Genomic DNA, 17,131 nt, shown 5'->3' with positions numbered 1-17,131 from the left:
TAACATAAATAAAAACATCCAAAGTTCTTTTTAGACCTATTGAAGTGGTACATAACAGCAATGATCAAGAAAAATTTGTTCTCCCTTGCCAAATCTTTATGTAATTCTGGAAATCAATTAAATGTTTGTAATATATGTTGGTCAATTCATAGTAGTTTAAAAAACTGACAATTACTTTCAATTAAAAGACAGCATCAACACTTCATCATCCTTTCAACATGCATTGACAATGCCAAAACTACCAAAGTGGAAGGGGGGATATCTCATTTTGATTTTGTAAAGAGCTAATATTTACCTTCTGCACATGTGCACATGAAGTTTGCCACCAGATCAATACAGGTTGCTCCATTTTCACAAGGACTAGAGCTGCATTCATTGATATCTATCTCACAGTAGACACCTGTGAAACCCGGTAAGCACTGGCAGGTGAAAGCTGGTCCCTGACCATCCATGCATGTAGCTCCATTCTGGCATTGAGTGACATTGAGTGCAGTGTCCATGCAAACATCAATGTCAAATTCACAATTATAACCTTATAAATAGAAAGAGGTATAATGAATTATTTTTATATCATGAAGTTGTAAACAAATATCTGAAAATGGAGATGCTACTCCAATACATGCACACATGTACATTCACAAAATCTTATATTTATAGTTCCATTGTCTTCCCTATCCTTTATTCAAAAATATTACAGCATCTTGGTTGTATCATTTGGTTTTAAACTCCCACAATGTCTAATATCAAGTTGATTCAACAAGAATTACATTTACTCAAATTACTATTTGTTATAATGATCCAAGTGGGCTAATTGTAATTTTAAATGGAATCACCCTAGTGGGGTGGGATCAACAGGGTCACACACAGTTTTTCTAAACCAAACTTGTCTAGGATGACAGCAAGACTGAGATGGATTCTGGTTGGCTTCCAAGAGAAATACCGTAAATTACCGTGTATACGGCGCACATTTTTTCATGCTGGAAAGGGTAAAAAAACATGGTGCGCCTTATAAACAGAAACAAGAAAATCCTTCGGTCCGAGGCCCACGTCGTGCACAACGCCGCATAGGCTATAGCGCAATACGCATACATACATTACAAGCAAATAGACTGCCGTTTGAAACGGTGTTTTACAGACCTTATTTAGAATCTTTTCCTTCGATAATGCTGCTTGCGCTAGACTAGTCAATTACCCCATTTAACGGTCTAATTCAGATGCGCTCCCAAACATAATAATTAATATCCAAAATCTAACAGCAACGCTGTATTTCGCGCGGCTTAGCAAAATAATCGCGCATTTTTTTTTATTTTAATTTTTTTCTCTCAAGACGATCTAAAAATCGGGGGTGCGCCTTATAATCGAGTGCGCCGTATACACGGTAATTTACGGTAATCATCAGAAGGAAATAAAGACTTATTAGCTAAATAACATAAGAACTGCCTATTGGTGGATTTGAAACAAACTGAAGTTTCGATAAAACTTAATTTCCATGTAACTGAGATGTCAACTGTGTAAATGTCATTAAATCTCTCCTCTCCACTGAAAATCAAAACAGAAACCTGCAACATTTATTGAGATGAAAAATGAAATATATAAGTTTTGTGGAGCGCCCTGCAAATCAGAAGGAATGAACTAACATTTCAGCTGCAAGAAGGCTTTTAACAAAACTATTTTTCAGTGCGACTGTTATTATTTTTATCCACATAATGCAAACCATCACTGAATCTTAATTGTGCTCTAATTCATATCTAATAAAAATGGTTTATGCAAGAACTTACCTGTGTATCCAAACACACATGTACATGTGTATCGATTAACAAGGTTGTTACACTGGCCTCCATTCATACAAGGGGAGCTTTCGCACTCGTTAACATCCTCGGTACAATTGAACCCTTGAAAGCCTGGGTCACATTCACATTGGTATCCATTCACTTCATCAATGCAGCTGTATCAATACAAAGAATTTAATCAAACCAACATGTATTTATAATGTGTTCGCCTCATGAATGAAGGCAATTTGGCAATATGAACACAGTAAAGATGTGAGTATATCAGTCAGCAATAACAATCTACTGTCTCCAAACTTCTGTATTGTCATAATTTTTCAAATATAGGTTTCAAGTATTTCTTATGCAAAATGACTATAGACAGGAAAATATTCCTTACACTCTTATTAAAGCTAATTGTTAAAAGAAGAATCAAATAGTAAGGCAACTTATAGGCCAGGAATGTAACTGCAAATGAATCTTATTTCTCTTAATATGATGTTCATGAGGGTTTCATCAACTCTTTATTATCATCTTCAGGACCTCGTAAGTCATATCTTTTTCAAAAAATTAACACCAAAGATGAAAATAAACAACATTTCAAATATTTATGGGTTCTTTACCCTTTCTTCAGGAATTAATCCATTATGGGTGTATTTTCAGAACTACGTTCACAAAAAAAACTACCAACCAAAGGTTTTATGTTTTTCACACAAAGAAGTGCTTGATAATAAAATAGACCATACCTGCCATTACTGCATGGATGTGGAAGACAATCATTAATGTTCTCCTGACAGTTCAAACCTGAGAACCCAGCCACACACATACACTCATATCGATTGATGTCATCCACACAGGATGCACCATTTAGACAAGGCGCTGAAAGACATTCTTTAATGTCATCTTCACAAAGGACACCTAATAGGATGCAATCAATCAATTTAAAGATCATTTAAAAATGAAGAAATACTACTTAGAAAGTGAGTTGGGAGAGTGGCCCAAGGTGATCCTAAATTATGCTGGTGCAGACATCCAGAGAGAATTTCAGTAAATGATTTGTCAGTGATTTTTTACTTACACTTGTTATAAGCTACTAAAATCCTTGCATTTGGATGACTGATCAAATGTATCAAGGAACTCAATGACAATATTCCTGATGAATTGTAATGAGCAATAATTCAACCATTTGCCAACACAAAAAACAATATTATTTTCTCAATTGATCCTCCTAATGTTAGATATGAAAAACTTAAATTCATTTCAGGGACACATTCGAAAAATCACAAAAACTCTTATCTTTATGTAATCCCCTTACAACAAAAAATATGCATAATTCTATGCGCTATCCCAAAATCTCAAAATCTTAGGTTTGTCCTTTCATATATACCTGTATATCCAGGAACACAGACACATTGATAGCTATTGAGACGATCTATACAAGTAGCTCCATTTAGACAGGGTTCTGATTCACATTCATCGATATCATCTGTGCAGTTGGCTCCATTCCATCCAGCAGTACAATTACATGAGAACCTGCAAGCAAACACATTGTGACCAATTCATTTGTAGAATACATACAAATGTCTGAAGAGATAAAAGAGACGATCTTTCTTCAATCTTCAGGAAATTGCCTTAGTAGCGAAGAGTTAAATTACCGAGTGCCATCTCATAAAGGTGCTCTTAAGTAACACAAAACTTTGCTTTCTTGTGCTAACATCAAAATCCACTGTTTTAACCTAATGGGACTGAATTTTTCAACAAACCTGAATACATACATTATATTTACAGAAGATTTTGCCATTTCTTGTGATATATGTAATTTTGTCTAACATCCCGAAACAAACTAAAGTTATTGATTCAAAACATAAAATGCAGAATTATTTTTCATAATAGGACTAGCACGTAGTAGAACCAATCCCTTACCCATTAACACCATCCACACAGGTTCCTTCATTAGCGCAGGCATCAGGAACACAATCGTCAATATTCTCTTCACAATGGATACCACTGAAACCAACTGAACAGAAACATTGATATCCAGCTACTTCATCAAAGCATGCTGCTCCATTCAGACATGGTGAGGATGCACATTCATTGGTGTTAACTTCACAGTTGAATCCCTCAAAGCCTATAGCAAGAAATTAATACAGAGACATAGATTGTACAAATCATATAAAGTCAGTATAAAGTCAATCACAAGTAGATATCAAGCTATGATTAACAGGCAAGGTTAAACTAAGCCATATTAACAAACATGGTTGGGGCCAGAAAATTGACAGGGCCAGAAAAATGGCTGGGCCAGAAAAATGACTTTGCCTGAAAATTAGCATAGCTAAATACAATGTACACAGAACAGACATCACTTACCTTCCAAACAGGTACACCGATAACTACCATCCACTTGCGTGACACAGGTTGCATTATTTTGACATTGGTCGAACCCTGGGTCACAAGGGTCAAAGGTCACATTACAGTATGTCCCTGTGAAGAAAGGCTGGCAGTCACATCTAAACCTGTCTGGTCCATTGAGACAGCGAGCACCATTCTGACAAGGATTAGAGTCACATTCATCAACATCTTGATCACAGGTGGTCCCCATCCAACCAGAAGGACAGATACATCTGAAACAACAGAGGAAGATCCATCACAGTATAGGATTCAGTAAGAGGGGGTGTGAAATGCAGACAATATTTTATTTTGGTAAACATATTACTTGTTTCTCTTAGGACCTGACATGAATCCTTCTTTTGTCAGGACATAAGAGATTAACAGATAGATTTCATTTGTCTTCCAAGTCTTCTTTATCCAATACCTCTTAAGTGTTTCCTATTAGAAAATAGTGGGGGGGGGGGGGGGTCCTCAAAATTTAAAGTAAGAAGTATTTATACTTTTTCTATAGGCCTACTATTAATACTATTATTGTTTGATTGAGCACCGTAAAAAAAGTAATTTGCAATAATGGGTACAGTGTAGGCAACAATACTACTCCACAAAAATCTATGTTAACAATTTTACATTCATAAATTGCAGGTACTTACTCAAATCTGTTGAAGTGGTCTATGCAAGTGGCTCCATTCAAACATGGGTCAGAAGAGCACTCATCTATCTCAATCTCACAAAAGTTTCCTTCATAGCCTTCAATGCAGTGACACTGGTAAGCCTGATTCAAGTCTTCACAAGTAGAATTATTCTGAGTGAAAAAGTAATAGACACATCTAATTAAATTTCATCATGGATATGTCAATTTATATAACTTTTCTATCACTTGAAATTTTTATTTATGCATTATACATGCATATCACTCAGTTCCCGGCATCCTGATATCTGTTGTAAGGATTTAGGAATGCCCTCTAAAACAACAATTACATTTAACATGCATAATACGGATATCATCAATCAGTGTTAGTTAACTTCACTGAAGCAACACAATTATTTGAACACTAAAGTTATCTCAATTTTCATTTTGATGGGGAAGAGTATCACATTATCTTTCTATTTCATTACTCTCACAAACTAAGAAGCGGATATTGTTTTCATTTATTTCTAGGTCTTATTAAAATTGTAATTGGCTTCAGTACAAACTAGATACCTCTTTTCCATATCCATTTGATATTAGATAAAAAATGCGATGTACAATGCATACCACTATCATGCTGGTTTCACCACCCAAATTTGTTTGTGTAAACATACCTGACACATATTATCAACACAGTCATCAATGGGCAGACTACAATCCCTGCCAGCCCAGCCAGGTTCACATAAACATGAGAAGCCAAGTATACCATCAATACATAGGCCATTGCCACTGCATGAATTGGGAGAACAGTCATTGATGTTCACTTCACATCGCTGACCTATTGGATGAAACATAGTTGGTCATTTGTATAATTCACGATGCATGAAATAATAACTGAATGTTACATATCCAGTGATTAAATAAATATACAAAATTAAGATAAAAAGATACATGAAAATGTAAAAATTAATTCTAAATATGAGAAATATCTATATTCAGTAATTATGGATGCATCATTGACTAAATTAATAAACAGATGCAAAAAACAGTAAATAATAGAATTGCATAGTCATTAAACAAAATTAGCAAGAAAACCTTAAATAAAATATGTCTCACCCATGAATCCAGTATTACAGGCACAAAAGAAGCCCAGTGGGTAGGTCTCAAGGTCATTGACAAAGTCAGTGCAGTTGGCATTGTTCTCACATGGAAAGACCTGACATGGCAGAAGAGAGCAGTTGTCACCACGGTATGGAATAGGACAGAGACACTGGTATGAGTTGATACCATCTAAACATGTCCCTCCTCTCAAACAAGGCTCTGAGGCACACTCATCAATGTTGATCTCACATTCTACACCTGCATAATTTGAAATGAAAGGAGGAAATGAGAATGAATTAAAGCATGTTTGTGTGACGATAATGAGAATCAATCAATCAGGGCCTTCTACGAACCAATTGTAAATCTTTATGTTACCACCCCCCCATCCTACATGTAGGTAAGATGGTAAATTGCTGATTCGTCTAAATTGCCAACTCGTCCATCGTCATCACATGGTCTACCTTCATTTAATAGTCTAATGCTATTCCGTCCATCAACATTTCGACTAACAACCATTTGGTCCAATTATCACTTTGTCTAATCACCAGTTCATCTGACCATTTTGTCTTATAACCAGTTGGTCTAATATCCATTTTATTTTTTTAATTCATTTTGCCCAATTAACACTTAGTCCATTTAGACCAAACAGTATGAATAATTGGCTTGGACCAACTGGTTACTCCACAAAATGGTGAGTGGACAAAATGGTAATTAGACCATGTGGATAGTGGACGAACTGATGGTAGACCAAAGGACAGTAGACGAGTTGGTAATTGGACAAATAATAAACTGGTAAGATAACTGATATCAGAGAACAACATTTATCATTATAGTCAAGAATGTGTTTCAATTTCAAATTGAAGTTAATGATTTAATACACATGAAGGTAATTACAAACAGTTTAGTCACTACTTCACATATTACCAATAAACTTTTCACATAACCTTGTTAAAAGCTTGTGGGGAAAAATCATCTGATCCATTATATCATAGATATATTTGCATTTCATCAATATGTCATCAAAATCATAACTTAAATGAATAGTCTGTAAGAAAAAAAGTAATACTGATAAGTAGTAGTAGTAAACATGCAGGCACATTGATTAGGCTAAACAGTAAATCACTGCAAATTACAAAACTTACATGTAGTTAAACTTAAAAAAAGGGCTGATTTATAAGGTTGGAAGAATTATTTGTTAATTTTTTAACCTGTAAATCCTGGTAGACAAAAGCAAACGTATCCATTGATTTCATCAACACATTCTCCATTATTTTGGCATGGATTTGAGTCACACTCATCAATCTCGAACTGCAAAAGAAATTACAATAAAATACAGGTGCCAAACATTTGAAAGAATACATAAACATTATATTTCAGGTTGATTTGTGGCACTTACTTGCAGAGGTATATTCATGTACATGTATAACAGAAATAACAAGAAATAAAACAGCAATCTCCAAGTGAATTATCTCCATAAATGAATTATCTCCTCTTAAGAATAAAAGATTGATTTTCAAGAAACATGTTTGTAAAATACAGGGCTTTTCTGGCACATGTAGTACCTAAAGTGTGATGTTATATCAGCCAAATTATGAAGGTTACTGGCATCAACAAGAACTTGTAAGATGATCACATCAGTGGCATACTATGAATTCACACTAACCTATCCCACTGCTTGACAAGTTTATTTGTGAACCTAATGTTACCATTTCAAACTACTTGTACTTACCTGTACAGCAGGCAAATGAAGGGTTTTCAAAAAAACATACAAAAGATTAGCTGAAATTTTTACTAGTCATTGGTCATCTCCCAAAATATGCTGAAGATGAAAACATTTTGTCAGGACATTGTTCACTGGAGTCATAGGGTTATTAATGTGTGTTACACTCCGTTTAGGGACAGGGCTGATATTAAGTAGAGTTCTAAGCTTGATGTTTACAACTATGAGTGGCATAAATTATTCATGAAAATATGTTTTCTGAAACCTACCTAATTCAGAGGTCTTCTCACTTACCTCACAGAATTTTCCTGTAAACCCAGGACGACACAGGCAAGTCACATCAGCAATCCCATCTAAACATGTCCCTTCATTTTGACATGGATCACTGAGGCATTCATCAACATTGATTTCACAGTTAGGTCCTGCCCAACCATTTAAACAAAAACAGCGATATCCAGCGAGTAGATCCACGCAGAGGCTTGTATCTGGATTGCAAGGAGAGGACAAACATTCATCTATTTCCTGGTCACATAGGCGGCCTTCATATCCATCGGTACATTGGCATGTATAGGACAGGAGGCCGTCAATGCAAGTGGACCCCTGAGCACACTCATTATTAATGCACTCATCGATGTTAACTTCACACTGTTCTCCTGTGAAAGCTGGGCTGCATTCACAGACATATCTAGCAAAGAAGTCCATGCAGGTTGCATTGTTTAGACAGGGGTTGGATGTACATTCATTGATCTCTACTTCACAGAACATTCCTTGCCAGCCAGTGGAACATGCACACTGAAACATCCTATTGACTGAATCAGCTCCTTCACCCCCTCCATTTGAAATTGTGGGGGTGGTCAATTCAATATCTTGGCAAGTTCCTCCATTTAAACAAGGGTTCTGATTACAAGTCTGTATAGTTACATCACAAAACGTCCCTGTGAAACCTGGCAGACAGGAACATGTATAGCCTACCACCCCATCAACGCAAACACTGTCATATTGACAGAGATTTCCAATGCAGTCATCTACATTCTCTTCACAAATTTGTCCCTCGAAACCTGCTAGACATTGGCAGCGAAAATCCCCAATTAAATCCACACATGTTCCTCCGTTAGCACATATGATGTTTCCCACTTGGCAATCATCAATGTTCACTTCGCAGTTTAGCCCTTCAAAACCAATTGCACATTCACAGCTATAGGCATAGGAATCCAATGCCTCCTGGCATGTTCCATTGTTTTGGCAGGGGTTGGATGTGCATGGTGGAAGGAGATTACAAAGAGGGTCAAATGGCCGTGAGTCAGCGGGACATAGGCAGGTGTAGCCACTGATATCATCCATGCAGGTACCAAGATTGCAAGGATTTGATAAACACTCATCAATGTTGGCTTCACACAGTGATCCAGTGAAACCTGGTGCACAGATGCAACTGTAAGATATAGAGAGATCCATAGACCTTAGTTAATACTGGCAACTCATAACCTAAATATTTGCTAATTAAAATTCAATTCAAGATCATTTCAGATAAAGACTATTATTGCAGTAACAAAGTCCTGACTAACTAAGAGATAACCCTTGGCCCCAAAAGATTCACCATTAAATCATAAAAGTTAATTTCAAAGACAAAAATAAAATCTAGTCTATATATATGTCGACCAATAAATTACATAATTACTCAAGCCAAAGCAATTTTTCAGACAAGATTATGCAAAGCATGTTAATTCTCTCTTAATTTGATTGCATGATCTCATGGCCTGTGACTAAGTGCGAAATTGGGTGAAAGGAAAATCGTTTGCATCTTTTCAAATGTAATTCGATTGTAAATATAAAGAAAAGTAAACTAATCTGCTGAAGCAAACTCACCTATAGCTATTAATACCATCTATACAAGTGGCATCATTCTCACAAGAATGAACTTCACATTCATCTATGTTGACCTCACACATCTGACCCCTGAACCCTAGACTGCACACACAGGTGAAGTTATCTATTTCATTGATACACACCTCTGTTGTGTTTGTCATACAAGGGTTGGAAGCACATTCATCAATGTCCTCAGAACAATTTCTGCCTTCATATCCTGTGAGAAAGAACAGGAAAGAAGAAAAGACTGGGAACTCAATATTTGAAGGCAATATTGACACATCTATTTTTTTCACAAATTTATTATTGTAACAAATTGTGTATCCACTCTATATTTTCTCAAGCCATCTCCAAGTTTTAATAATATAATTGCATTGACAATTAACATTGAGATTCCTCTTTGCTTAGCTTTATTGGTTTCAAAAAAGGTTACACGGTATCATGGCTAAAGGGTAGATAAAAAGAAATATCTGAAAGTCAGTATATTGCCAAGTTGAAGGGTTTGAAGAAGAATCAACTCCACTCATAACAGGGAATAAAGTTATCATTTTGATTCGAAAAATTACCTCATGATTAATTTCATATTACAGTACATACAGAGATTTTTTTCAGTTTATAGGTAAAATCTATACATTGGGTTCACAATATGCAACCTCAAAAAAACGTGTGTTTTTTGCATATACAAAGGTAATGCTATCTTCACCTGAACTACAAATGCAGTTGTAATCATCAACCCCATCCTGACAAGAGCCTCCATTAAGACAAGGGTTCTCAGCACAGTCATCAATGTTGATCTCACAGTTATAGCCCTCATAGCCTGCACTGCACATACAACTGTAGTTATTGAACAGATCTATGCAAGAGCTGTTGTGCAAGCAGGGCTGACTGAAACACTCATCAATCTCATACTGACAATGGTCACCGACGTAACCTACAAAACAGAAAATCAAACACATATGCAGAACATATTATGAGGGCCATCTGAAAACAAATAGGTACATGTATTTCAATAATATAATAATACTAATCCGCTTTTGTATAGCGCTTAATACATAGGAACGACGTGTCTAAGCGCTTTACAGATATACTATTACCCCAGTCATCGGATTTTATCAGTCATTTCCTAAACTTAATGACAACCCGTATTGAATTTCAAGGAATATGATAATTAAACTACTTTTTACTTATTTACTTATTTACCTTCCTAAAAAACATCTTTCAAAACTTTTTTCCCATTTCAGTTTTTGCTTAAAATAAACCAGAGTAAATTGCTTACCATTCATGCACCTAACAAAATAATTGATTTTGACTGATGTGATCATATTCCTCAGTAAGTGTGTTTTCTCAAACATCATGTTTGTTTATACTGTACTTTGTTATTGTAATTCAGTCATTCTGTAAAACAAGACTTCCATGTCCTCTTAAAGAAAAAATTAAAGTGCCATATTTACCAGGTAAGCAGTAACATTGATAAGAATTGATCTCATCCAAACAGAATGCATCATTAAGACAGGCATTAGAAGCACACTCGTTTATCTCAGTTTCACAGCTGTGTCCATGGTAACCTATGAATAGAATAATATCAATATTACATATAAAAATTTACATAATAAAATTATATATTAAAACCATTAATGCATAATTAAAAAATGATAGAGAATATTGAATGAAAGTATGGATATACAGAAAAAAGGAAATACAAGAAAAATAAATCAAGAAAAAACAGATGTTGTATACCAACTACACCATTGGAAACCAAAGATAATAATTATATGGATACAAATGAAACAAATACTGCCTATCAGCTAGCTTGAAATCATGATAATAATTAGATTTGTATTTTGATAACTACTAGATGGTACACCTTCAATTAGGAAATTGGGAGTTCAGCCACAATTTTAATTCAATTTTCATGATTACTATACAGGCATGGCTTGCTGACTTTGTACAATTGTTGTCAAAGTTAAGATTACAATACAATAGTTTGTGTCAAGATGTAGCAGGATTGGGATGCACTACTCAACTGAATGTGGGGATGGACTGCAAAAACAGTATCAAAATATTTGTTGTTCAAACAGTAGGAGGAGTGCATAGACAGTCAATATACATTGCAGGCCTACATAAAACATTCAGAATACTACCCTACATGTCCATGTTCCCTGCTTAGCGTTGGAGAATCTTTCATTGAAACACTGTATTTATCTAAGATTATCTAAAAATATAATCAGAGATTAGTATTACCTGGTGCACAGACACAGCTGTAATTGTGACCATCTTCTGTCTCAGAGCAGCTGAGGGCACCATTTTGGCAAATGTCTAAGGCACAAAGATCTAGATCATTATCACAATGTATTCCATTGAATCCTGTAGTATTGAAAAATATATGAAAAAGAAATTAAAACATTGTACATTATCTGCACAAATGAAGTTCAACAGCAATCATTTTATGAAGACATGCACAAGCAGAGAGAGTTCTTATGATGAATGTATAATCTGAAGCTTAATATGTATGCCAAGATTACATCAGGATTATCATGAATCCATTTATATTTATGTACAGCATTCAACTCCCTGTAAAGAAATTTGCATTGCCTTTGATTGTTACGAATATAGATTGCATAAGGTAACCATCTAATTTATCCACTCTAAATGTACATGAATCTAGTTTTCTTTCTTACCAATGCTACAGATGCATGTATACATATTGGCTCCATCATTACAGGTTCCTCCATTTTGGCATGGGGATGATTCACATTCATCAATGTTGAGGGAACAATCTGGTAAAGTATATCCTGCAGGGCACATGCACTGATAACCATTGATTTCATCCATGCAAACACCCCCATTAGCACATGGACTGCTCCTGCACTCATTGATATCTATCTCACAGTCTTGTCCTCCAAATCCTTGGGCACAGAAACATTGGTATGTAGTGGTATCATCTATACAGGTAGAGTTATTTGAGCAATTGTGATTGGCACAGTAATCTATGTCCACTTCGCACCATTGACCAGTGTAACCTACTGGACACTGGCATGTGAATCCATTGGGGTGCTCCACACAGGTTGCATCATTGGTGCAGTTGTGCGTGTCGCAGAAGGGGATGTTGGTTTCACAGTTTTGTCCAGTGTACCGGGCTGTGCAAAGGCATGAATATGATAAGCTGTCAATTATTTGGCAGGTTCCATTATTTTGGCAGGGGTAGAAAGAGCAGTTGTGGAGTGGAATCTCACAATTGATACCTGGTAAACAGAAATTAATAAGATCATTAAAAATTTAAACCGAATGGTCTGATATTGAAAACTGAGATCAAATGTTCAATCAGCAGTATTTTGGTTTTGGAAAGTCATATCACTTGGCTAATCCATCTTCTTTTCAATAATCTGACTCTCCCATTAATATACTCTTAAAATCTCTATCTTCTAACATTATCATCATCAATTTTTTTCCATTAGCATTTTCCCTCTTACATGTACAAAGGTTTACCGACTTTCACACCATCTTTCCACTTCTTTCTATCTTGAGCATTATCTTTATTCCAACCAAATTTAACTGCTTTCCTCCTTCATAATATCTTTCCATGTAATCTTTGGTCTTCCCTTTCCTTTTATTCCATCTACTTCTAGATTCCATAACCCTTTTTACAGGTTCCTCACCTTCCCTCCTCAACAATAACCACTTCAATAGAGCTAAATTATGTATGAAGCCATGAGTGGTTTGAATCAAGCTAATTGCATTTACTTACAAAACTATCCCTATTGCTGATAAAGATCTTTATTTCTAAAAACACATTAAATGGTTGAAACTTGACTCACCTTCAAAGAGTTCTGGATTGCATATACACTGGTAGGCATCCAACAAATCTACACATCTGCCTTCATTCATGCAAGGATCTGATATGCACTCATCAATCTCTACATCACATGTCATACCAGTATAGCCACCAGGACATACACAGAAGAAGAAATCAATTAGATCGATACACTCTGCATCGTTCTCACAAGGACTAGAAGCACAATCGTCTATGTTCGTCTCGCAGAACTGGCCACTGTACCCAGGGCTACATTCACATCTGATGAATTAATAAAAAGAGATTGCATAAGTCACAACCTCCATCGCTATTTTTTTACATTTCTTATTACTATCATAACCACCATCAGCATTTTTATCATCAGCATTAAAACCCAAAAAACTTCTGCAAAAATGATAAGAATCATGATATCCATTTAGCATCTACTGTGGAGTATACATTGGGTTCTGGGTCGTATTACCTTAAATATTCTTGGTAAATTACTAAACACAATACAAATATATTTTTCAACATTCTCCACATCCTGCTTCATTATACTACACAATTTCCATTTTAAATGCTCAGATTCATGAGCAAACTACTTATACATACAAATAGAATAAAACCACACAGTATAAGCTTAAACAGACATAAGCAAGACAATCTGTCAGAAAAGTTCAGAAGTTAGTACTCCTTAAATACATATATTACTGTTTAGTTCATGCTTTTTTTGACCAGCTTGCAATTCTGATAATCAAAATAAGAAATGAATCATGCCAGCGAAGATCACAAACACATGAATTTTACCTGAAATTATTGATTTCATCAAGACAGGTAGCTCCATTTTGACAAAGGTTTGGTTGGCACTCATCAATGTTTGTGGAACAGTTCCGATCTGTGAATCCTGATCTGCAAACACAGGTGTAGCCTCCTAAAAAACTGCTACAATTCGCTCCATTTAGACAAGGCTTGTAAGGTAAAAAGGTATATTTAAAATATAATAAAAGTAATGGAAATTAATAAAATGCACACAATGAAATTATGATGCTAGGTGTTGTTTTATTTTTTATTCAGTTTCATTTAGCAAGGGGTCATTAGCCTATCACTACTCTGTCATTCGCTGATTTGAGGAATTGTTGCCAAACAGAATACAGACGGATGCCATAAGTGTCCCTTGTTTTTTACTCTACAAAATCAAACTGAATTCAAGTAATGGTAGTCATGGATAATCTATACATAGTAGCATTATCAAGGGTGACTGATCTTCCTATCCCTCTTTGTTTTGTGTATGTTCCATACACCTGTACTGGCAGAGTTGGAAATATATGAGGGCGATAGGCGATATCGCCCCCATGACAGCCCTAAAGGCCCCTAAAATGCCCCCAAATGCATGCTTTGGGGCGACCACTCTTTCTATAGTAGCCCCAAGATCTTTCACAAACAATATTTAAGATTATGTAGATCTATTCTAACTATGGCAGAATTATGACATTTGAATTTACTGCAAACTAGCTTGTTGCCCCTAAATAGTAGCCCTTAAAATGAAAGAAATAGCCCCCAAAATCATGCACTCGCCCCAATGTGGAAAAAAAAATAGACCCTAAAAAATATATATTTCCTACCCTGTGTACTGGTATATGAGGAATGAGTACGATGGTTATAATTATAACTGACTGGCATCCAGTAAAAGGCTAGGTGTTATCAGTTTACACCTCTTTCCATGGCAGTCTGGTTCAGTGGCATGTCATGGACAAACATCATATTAAAATCACACCCTTTCTAACATTAGGGAAAGCACAGAAATTGCACTTCCTTACAAAGACTTGTCATTAGCGAGAGCTTAAACTAGATCCTATGATGCATGTGGACTCTTTTTCTGAGGAATGTTTACGGCAACTACCATAGTAACAGGGCTCAGCAGCCAATCACAATCAAGGTTTCCGGTTGTGATTCTTTATGAAATGGGCTCCCGGTCAGATTAAACAAAAGTGACAATCAACGTCACTGAATTTCTCAGATCTTGAATTGAGACCACTTGTCTATAGGGCACAGTTCTATATTTCAGCACCAACATTAAAAACCAGTGAATAAAGCATGCAAGGCCATGGCCTGCCATATCAAATATATATATATGCATACCTGTTCTAAGCAATAATCTCTCTCCTCCTCACATGTAGCTCCACTATACTCAGGTGGACAGAGGCAACTAAAAGAAGCGATCTCATCAATGCATGTTGAATTGTGCTGGCAAGGATTGGAAACACACTCCTGAATCTCTTCCTCACAATAAATACCTGAAAAGACACAATCAAGGTTTGTTTCAAAACATTTGGAACTAATTAAGGACTTTTATGTAAAAAAAAATGCAGCATTGTTTGCAGGAAGCAATTTGTGAAAAATTTAAAAGTGATTTCTTCATATTCCAGGTTATTGCAAAAAAGAAAAGTGCAGTGTATCACATATTGTACAAGAAATTTCATAGTAAATCATCTTCATAAACAAATACCAAATGCAGTGGATGCAACAGCAAAAACAATAACTCATCTGGAATGAGAGATATTGCCCAACAGAGCATTGTCTCACTGTAGATTGGGTCATTGGAATGTTCAGTTCTTGATCTTGGCCTACAAACTACCCAAGCTAGATAATCTGGATTGATCAGAAGTCACATCTGGAAACTTTATGCATGCTCTGCCTCCATAATGGCAACAGGCTTAGGACAAAAAAAAGTTTGCTGTAATGGCTGACCCTAGTAAAACCGACCAAATTTTATTTTTTAATCAAAATTTGAAAAAATAAAATGACTATGCTGACTGAACAATGTTTTAATTTTCATTTGTACCTCCATTTTTAGAAGAAAAAAAATCAAGATAAGACAAATTGTGTGGCAGAACATTGTCTACATGTATATACTGTAAGCAAAGGACATTCAGGTAAGGTAGAACCTTGTCCTTCACTATAATACATGGCACTATAATACATGGCCCTATGATATATGTGAAGCATCCCCACTGCACAGACAAAAAGAGCTTTTCATATCATATCTCAAAAAGAAAACAAAAATTGACTGACACACCCTGATTTTCCCTCTGTTACCTCAAACAAACTTTATAGGGGGGCTTACCTTCAAATCCATGATCACAATCACATCTGAAAGCTTCTTGAGATACAGTAACACATGATCCATTATGACATAGGTCAGGAATACAACTACCAAGAATATCAGAGCAGTTGAGACCTACATGTATGACACAAAATAAAATTAACAATAGATGTTTACATTTACAAAATGGTAAAGATGAATAAACCAATGCTGATATTAACATAAGCAATTAATTGCAGAATGTATATTATCATGTTAGCTAAATAATTATCAAATATGAATGGAATATGAATGGAATGGAACTAAGCACAAATGTTCATGCATCAAACTTTTGAATTGGATTAGGCCTTCCCAGCATGATATTAATTTGAAGTGAAAAAATCATACAAAACAATGAAGTGCAAAACATTGGGAGTTTGAAAAGAAAGAACTATAAACGACCTTTAACAAATAAGTATACAAGTAGGAAACTGAACTGATATAGTGTCAAATGTCAAATTGTTCACCTATAAAATAAAGCTTCATTTGTGAGATCATGTGACATCCTCCTCATGATTTTAGGTGAAATACAATGTATTACTGATATCAGCGCAATTCGTGTCATGTATGACCTACGCTAAGAATGTTGACATATTACAGTCCGATATGGGTTAGTCACTCAAATGTGTTTACAGAAAAAGCAATTTTTCATTGGTTTGACATATGAACACATAACTGGGATTCATGCCAGCAAAGGAAAAGTTTGTTGTTTGTTTGTTTTAAAACCTAACAT

The 17,131-nt window shown here is 35.5% G+C and overlaps 1 protein-coding gene across 1 annotated transcript in view; it reads right to left on the bottom strand.

The window, feature by feature from the left end:
• The window catches only part of LOC135153142 (protein eyes shut homolog), a 37,943-nt gene that overhangs the window by 17,149 nt on the left and 3,663 nt on the right, over nt 1-17,131 (bottom strand). Inside the window, exons 4-23 of the mRNA XM_064095122.1 lie at nt 16,381-16,494; nt 15,396-15,550; nt 14,064-14,224; nt 13,282-13,538; nt 12,145-12,708; nt 11,708-11,830; nt 10,918-11,031; nt 10,170-10,397; nt 9,467-9,683; nt 7,898-9,032; nt 7,092-7,191; nt 5,899-6,141; nt 5,457-5,620; nt 4,805-4,956; nt 4,134-4,387; nt 3,690-3,894; nt 3,154-3,299; nt 2,513-2,684; nt 1,779-1,945; nt 296-532 (exon numbers count right to left, since the gene is read on the bottom strand). Of these exons, the coding sequence (XP_063951192.1) occupies nt 296-532; nt 1,779-1,945; nt 2,513-2,684; nt 3,154-3,299; nt 3,690-3,894; nt 4,134-4,387; nt 4,805-4,956; nt 5,457-5,620; nt 5,899-6,141; nt 7,092-7,191; nt 7,898-9,032; nt 9,467-9,683; nt 10,170-10,397; nt 10,918-11,031; nt 11,708-11,830; nt 12,145-12,708; nt 13,282-13,538; nt 14,064-14,224; nt 15,396-15,550; nt 16,381-16,494 (4,908 nt within the window). The remainder of the gene's footprint in view (nt 1-295; nt 533-1,778; nt 1,946-2,512; nt 2,685-3,153; nt 3,300-3,689; nt 3,895-4,133; nt 4,388-4,804; nt 4,957-5,456; nt 5,621-5,898; nt 6,142-7,091; nt 7,192-7,897; nt 9,033-9,466; nt 9,684-10,169; nt 10,398-10,917; nt 11,032-11,707; nt 11,831-12,144; nt 12,709-13,281; nt 13,539-14,063; nt 14,225-15,395; nt 15,551-16,380; nt 16,495-17,131) is intronic.

This window comes from Lytechinus pictus, chromosome 1, assembly GCF_037042905.1.
Source record: "Lytechinus pictus isolate F3 Inbred chromosome 1, Lp3.0, whole genome shotgun sequence".
Taxonomy (NCBI): Eukaryota; Metazoa; Echinodermata; class Echinoidea; order Temnopleuroida; family Toxopneustidae; genus Lytechinus; species Lytechinus pictus.
Note: the sequence above shows the minus strand (reverse complement) of the source record. Positions and strands in the feature narration are given on the sequence as shown.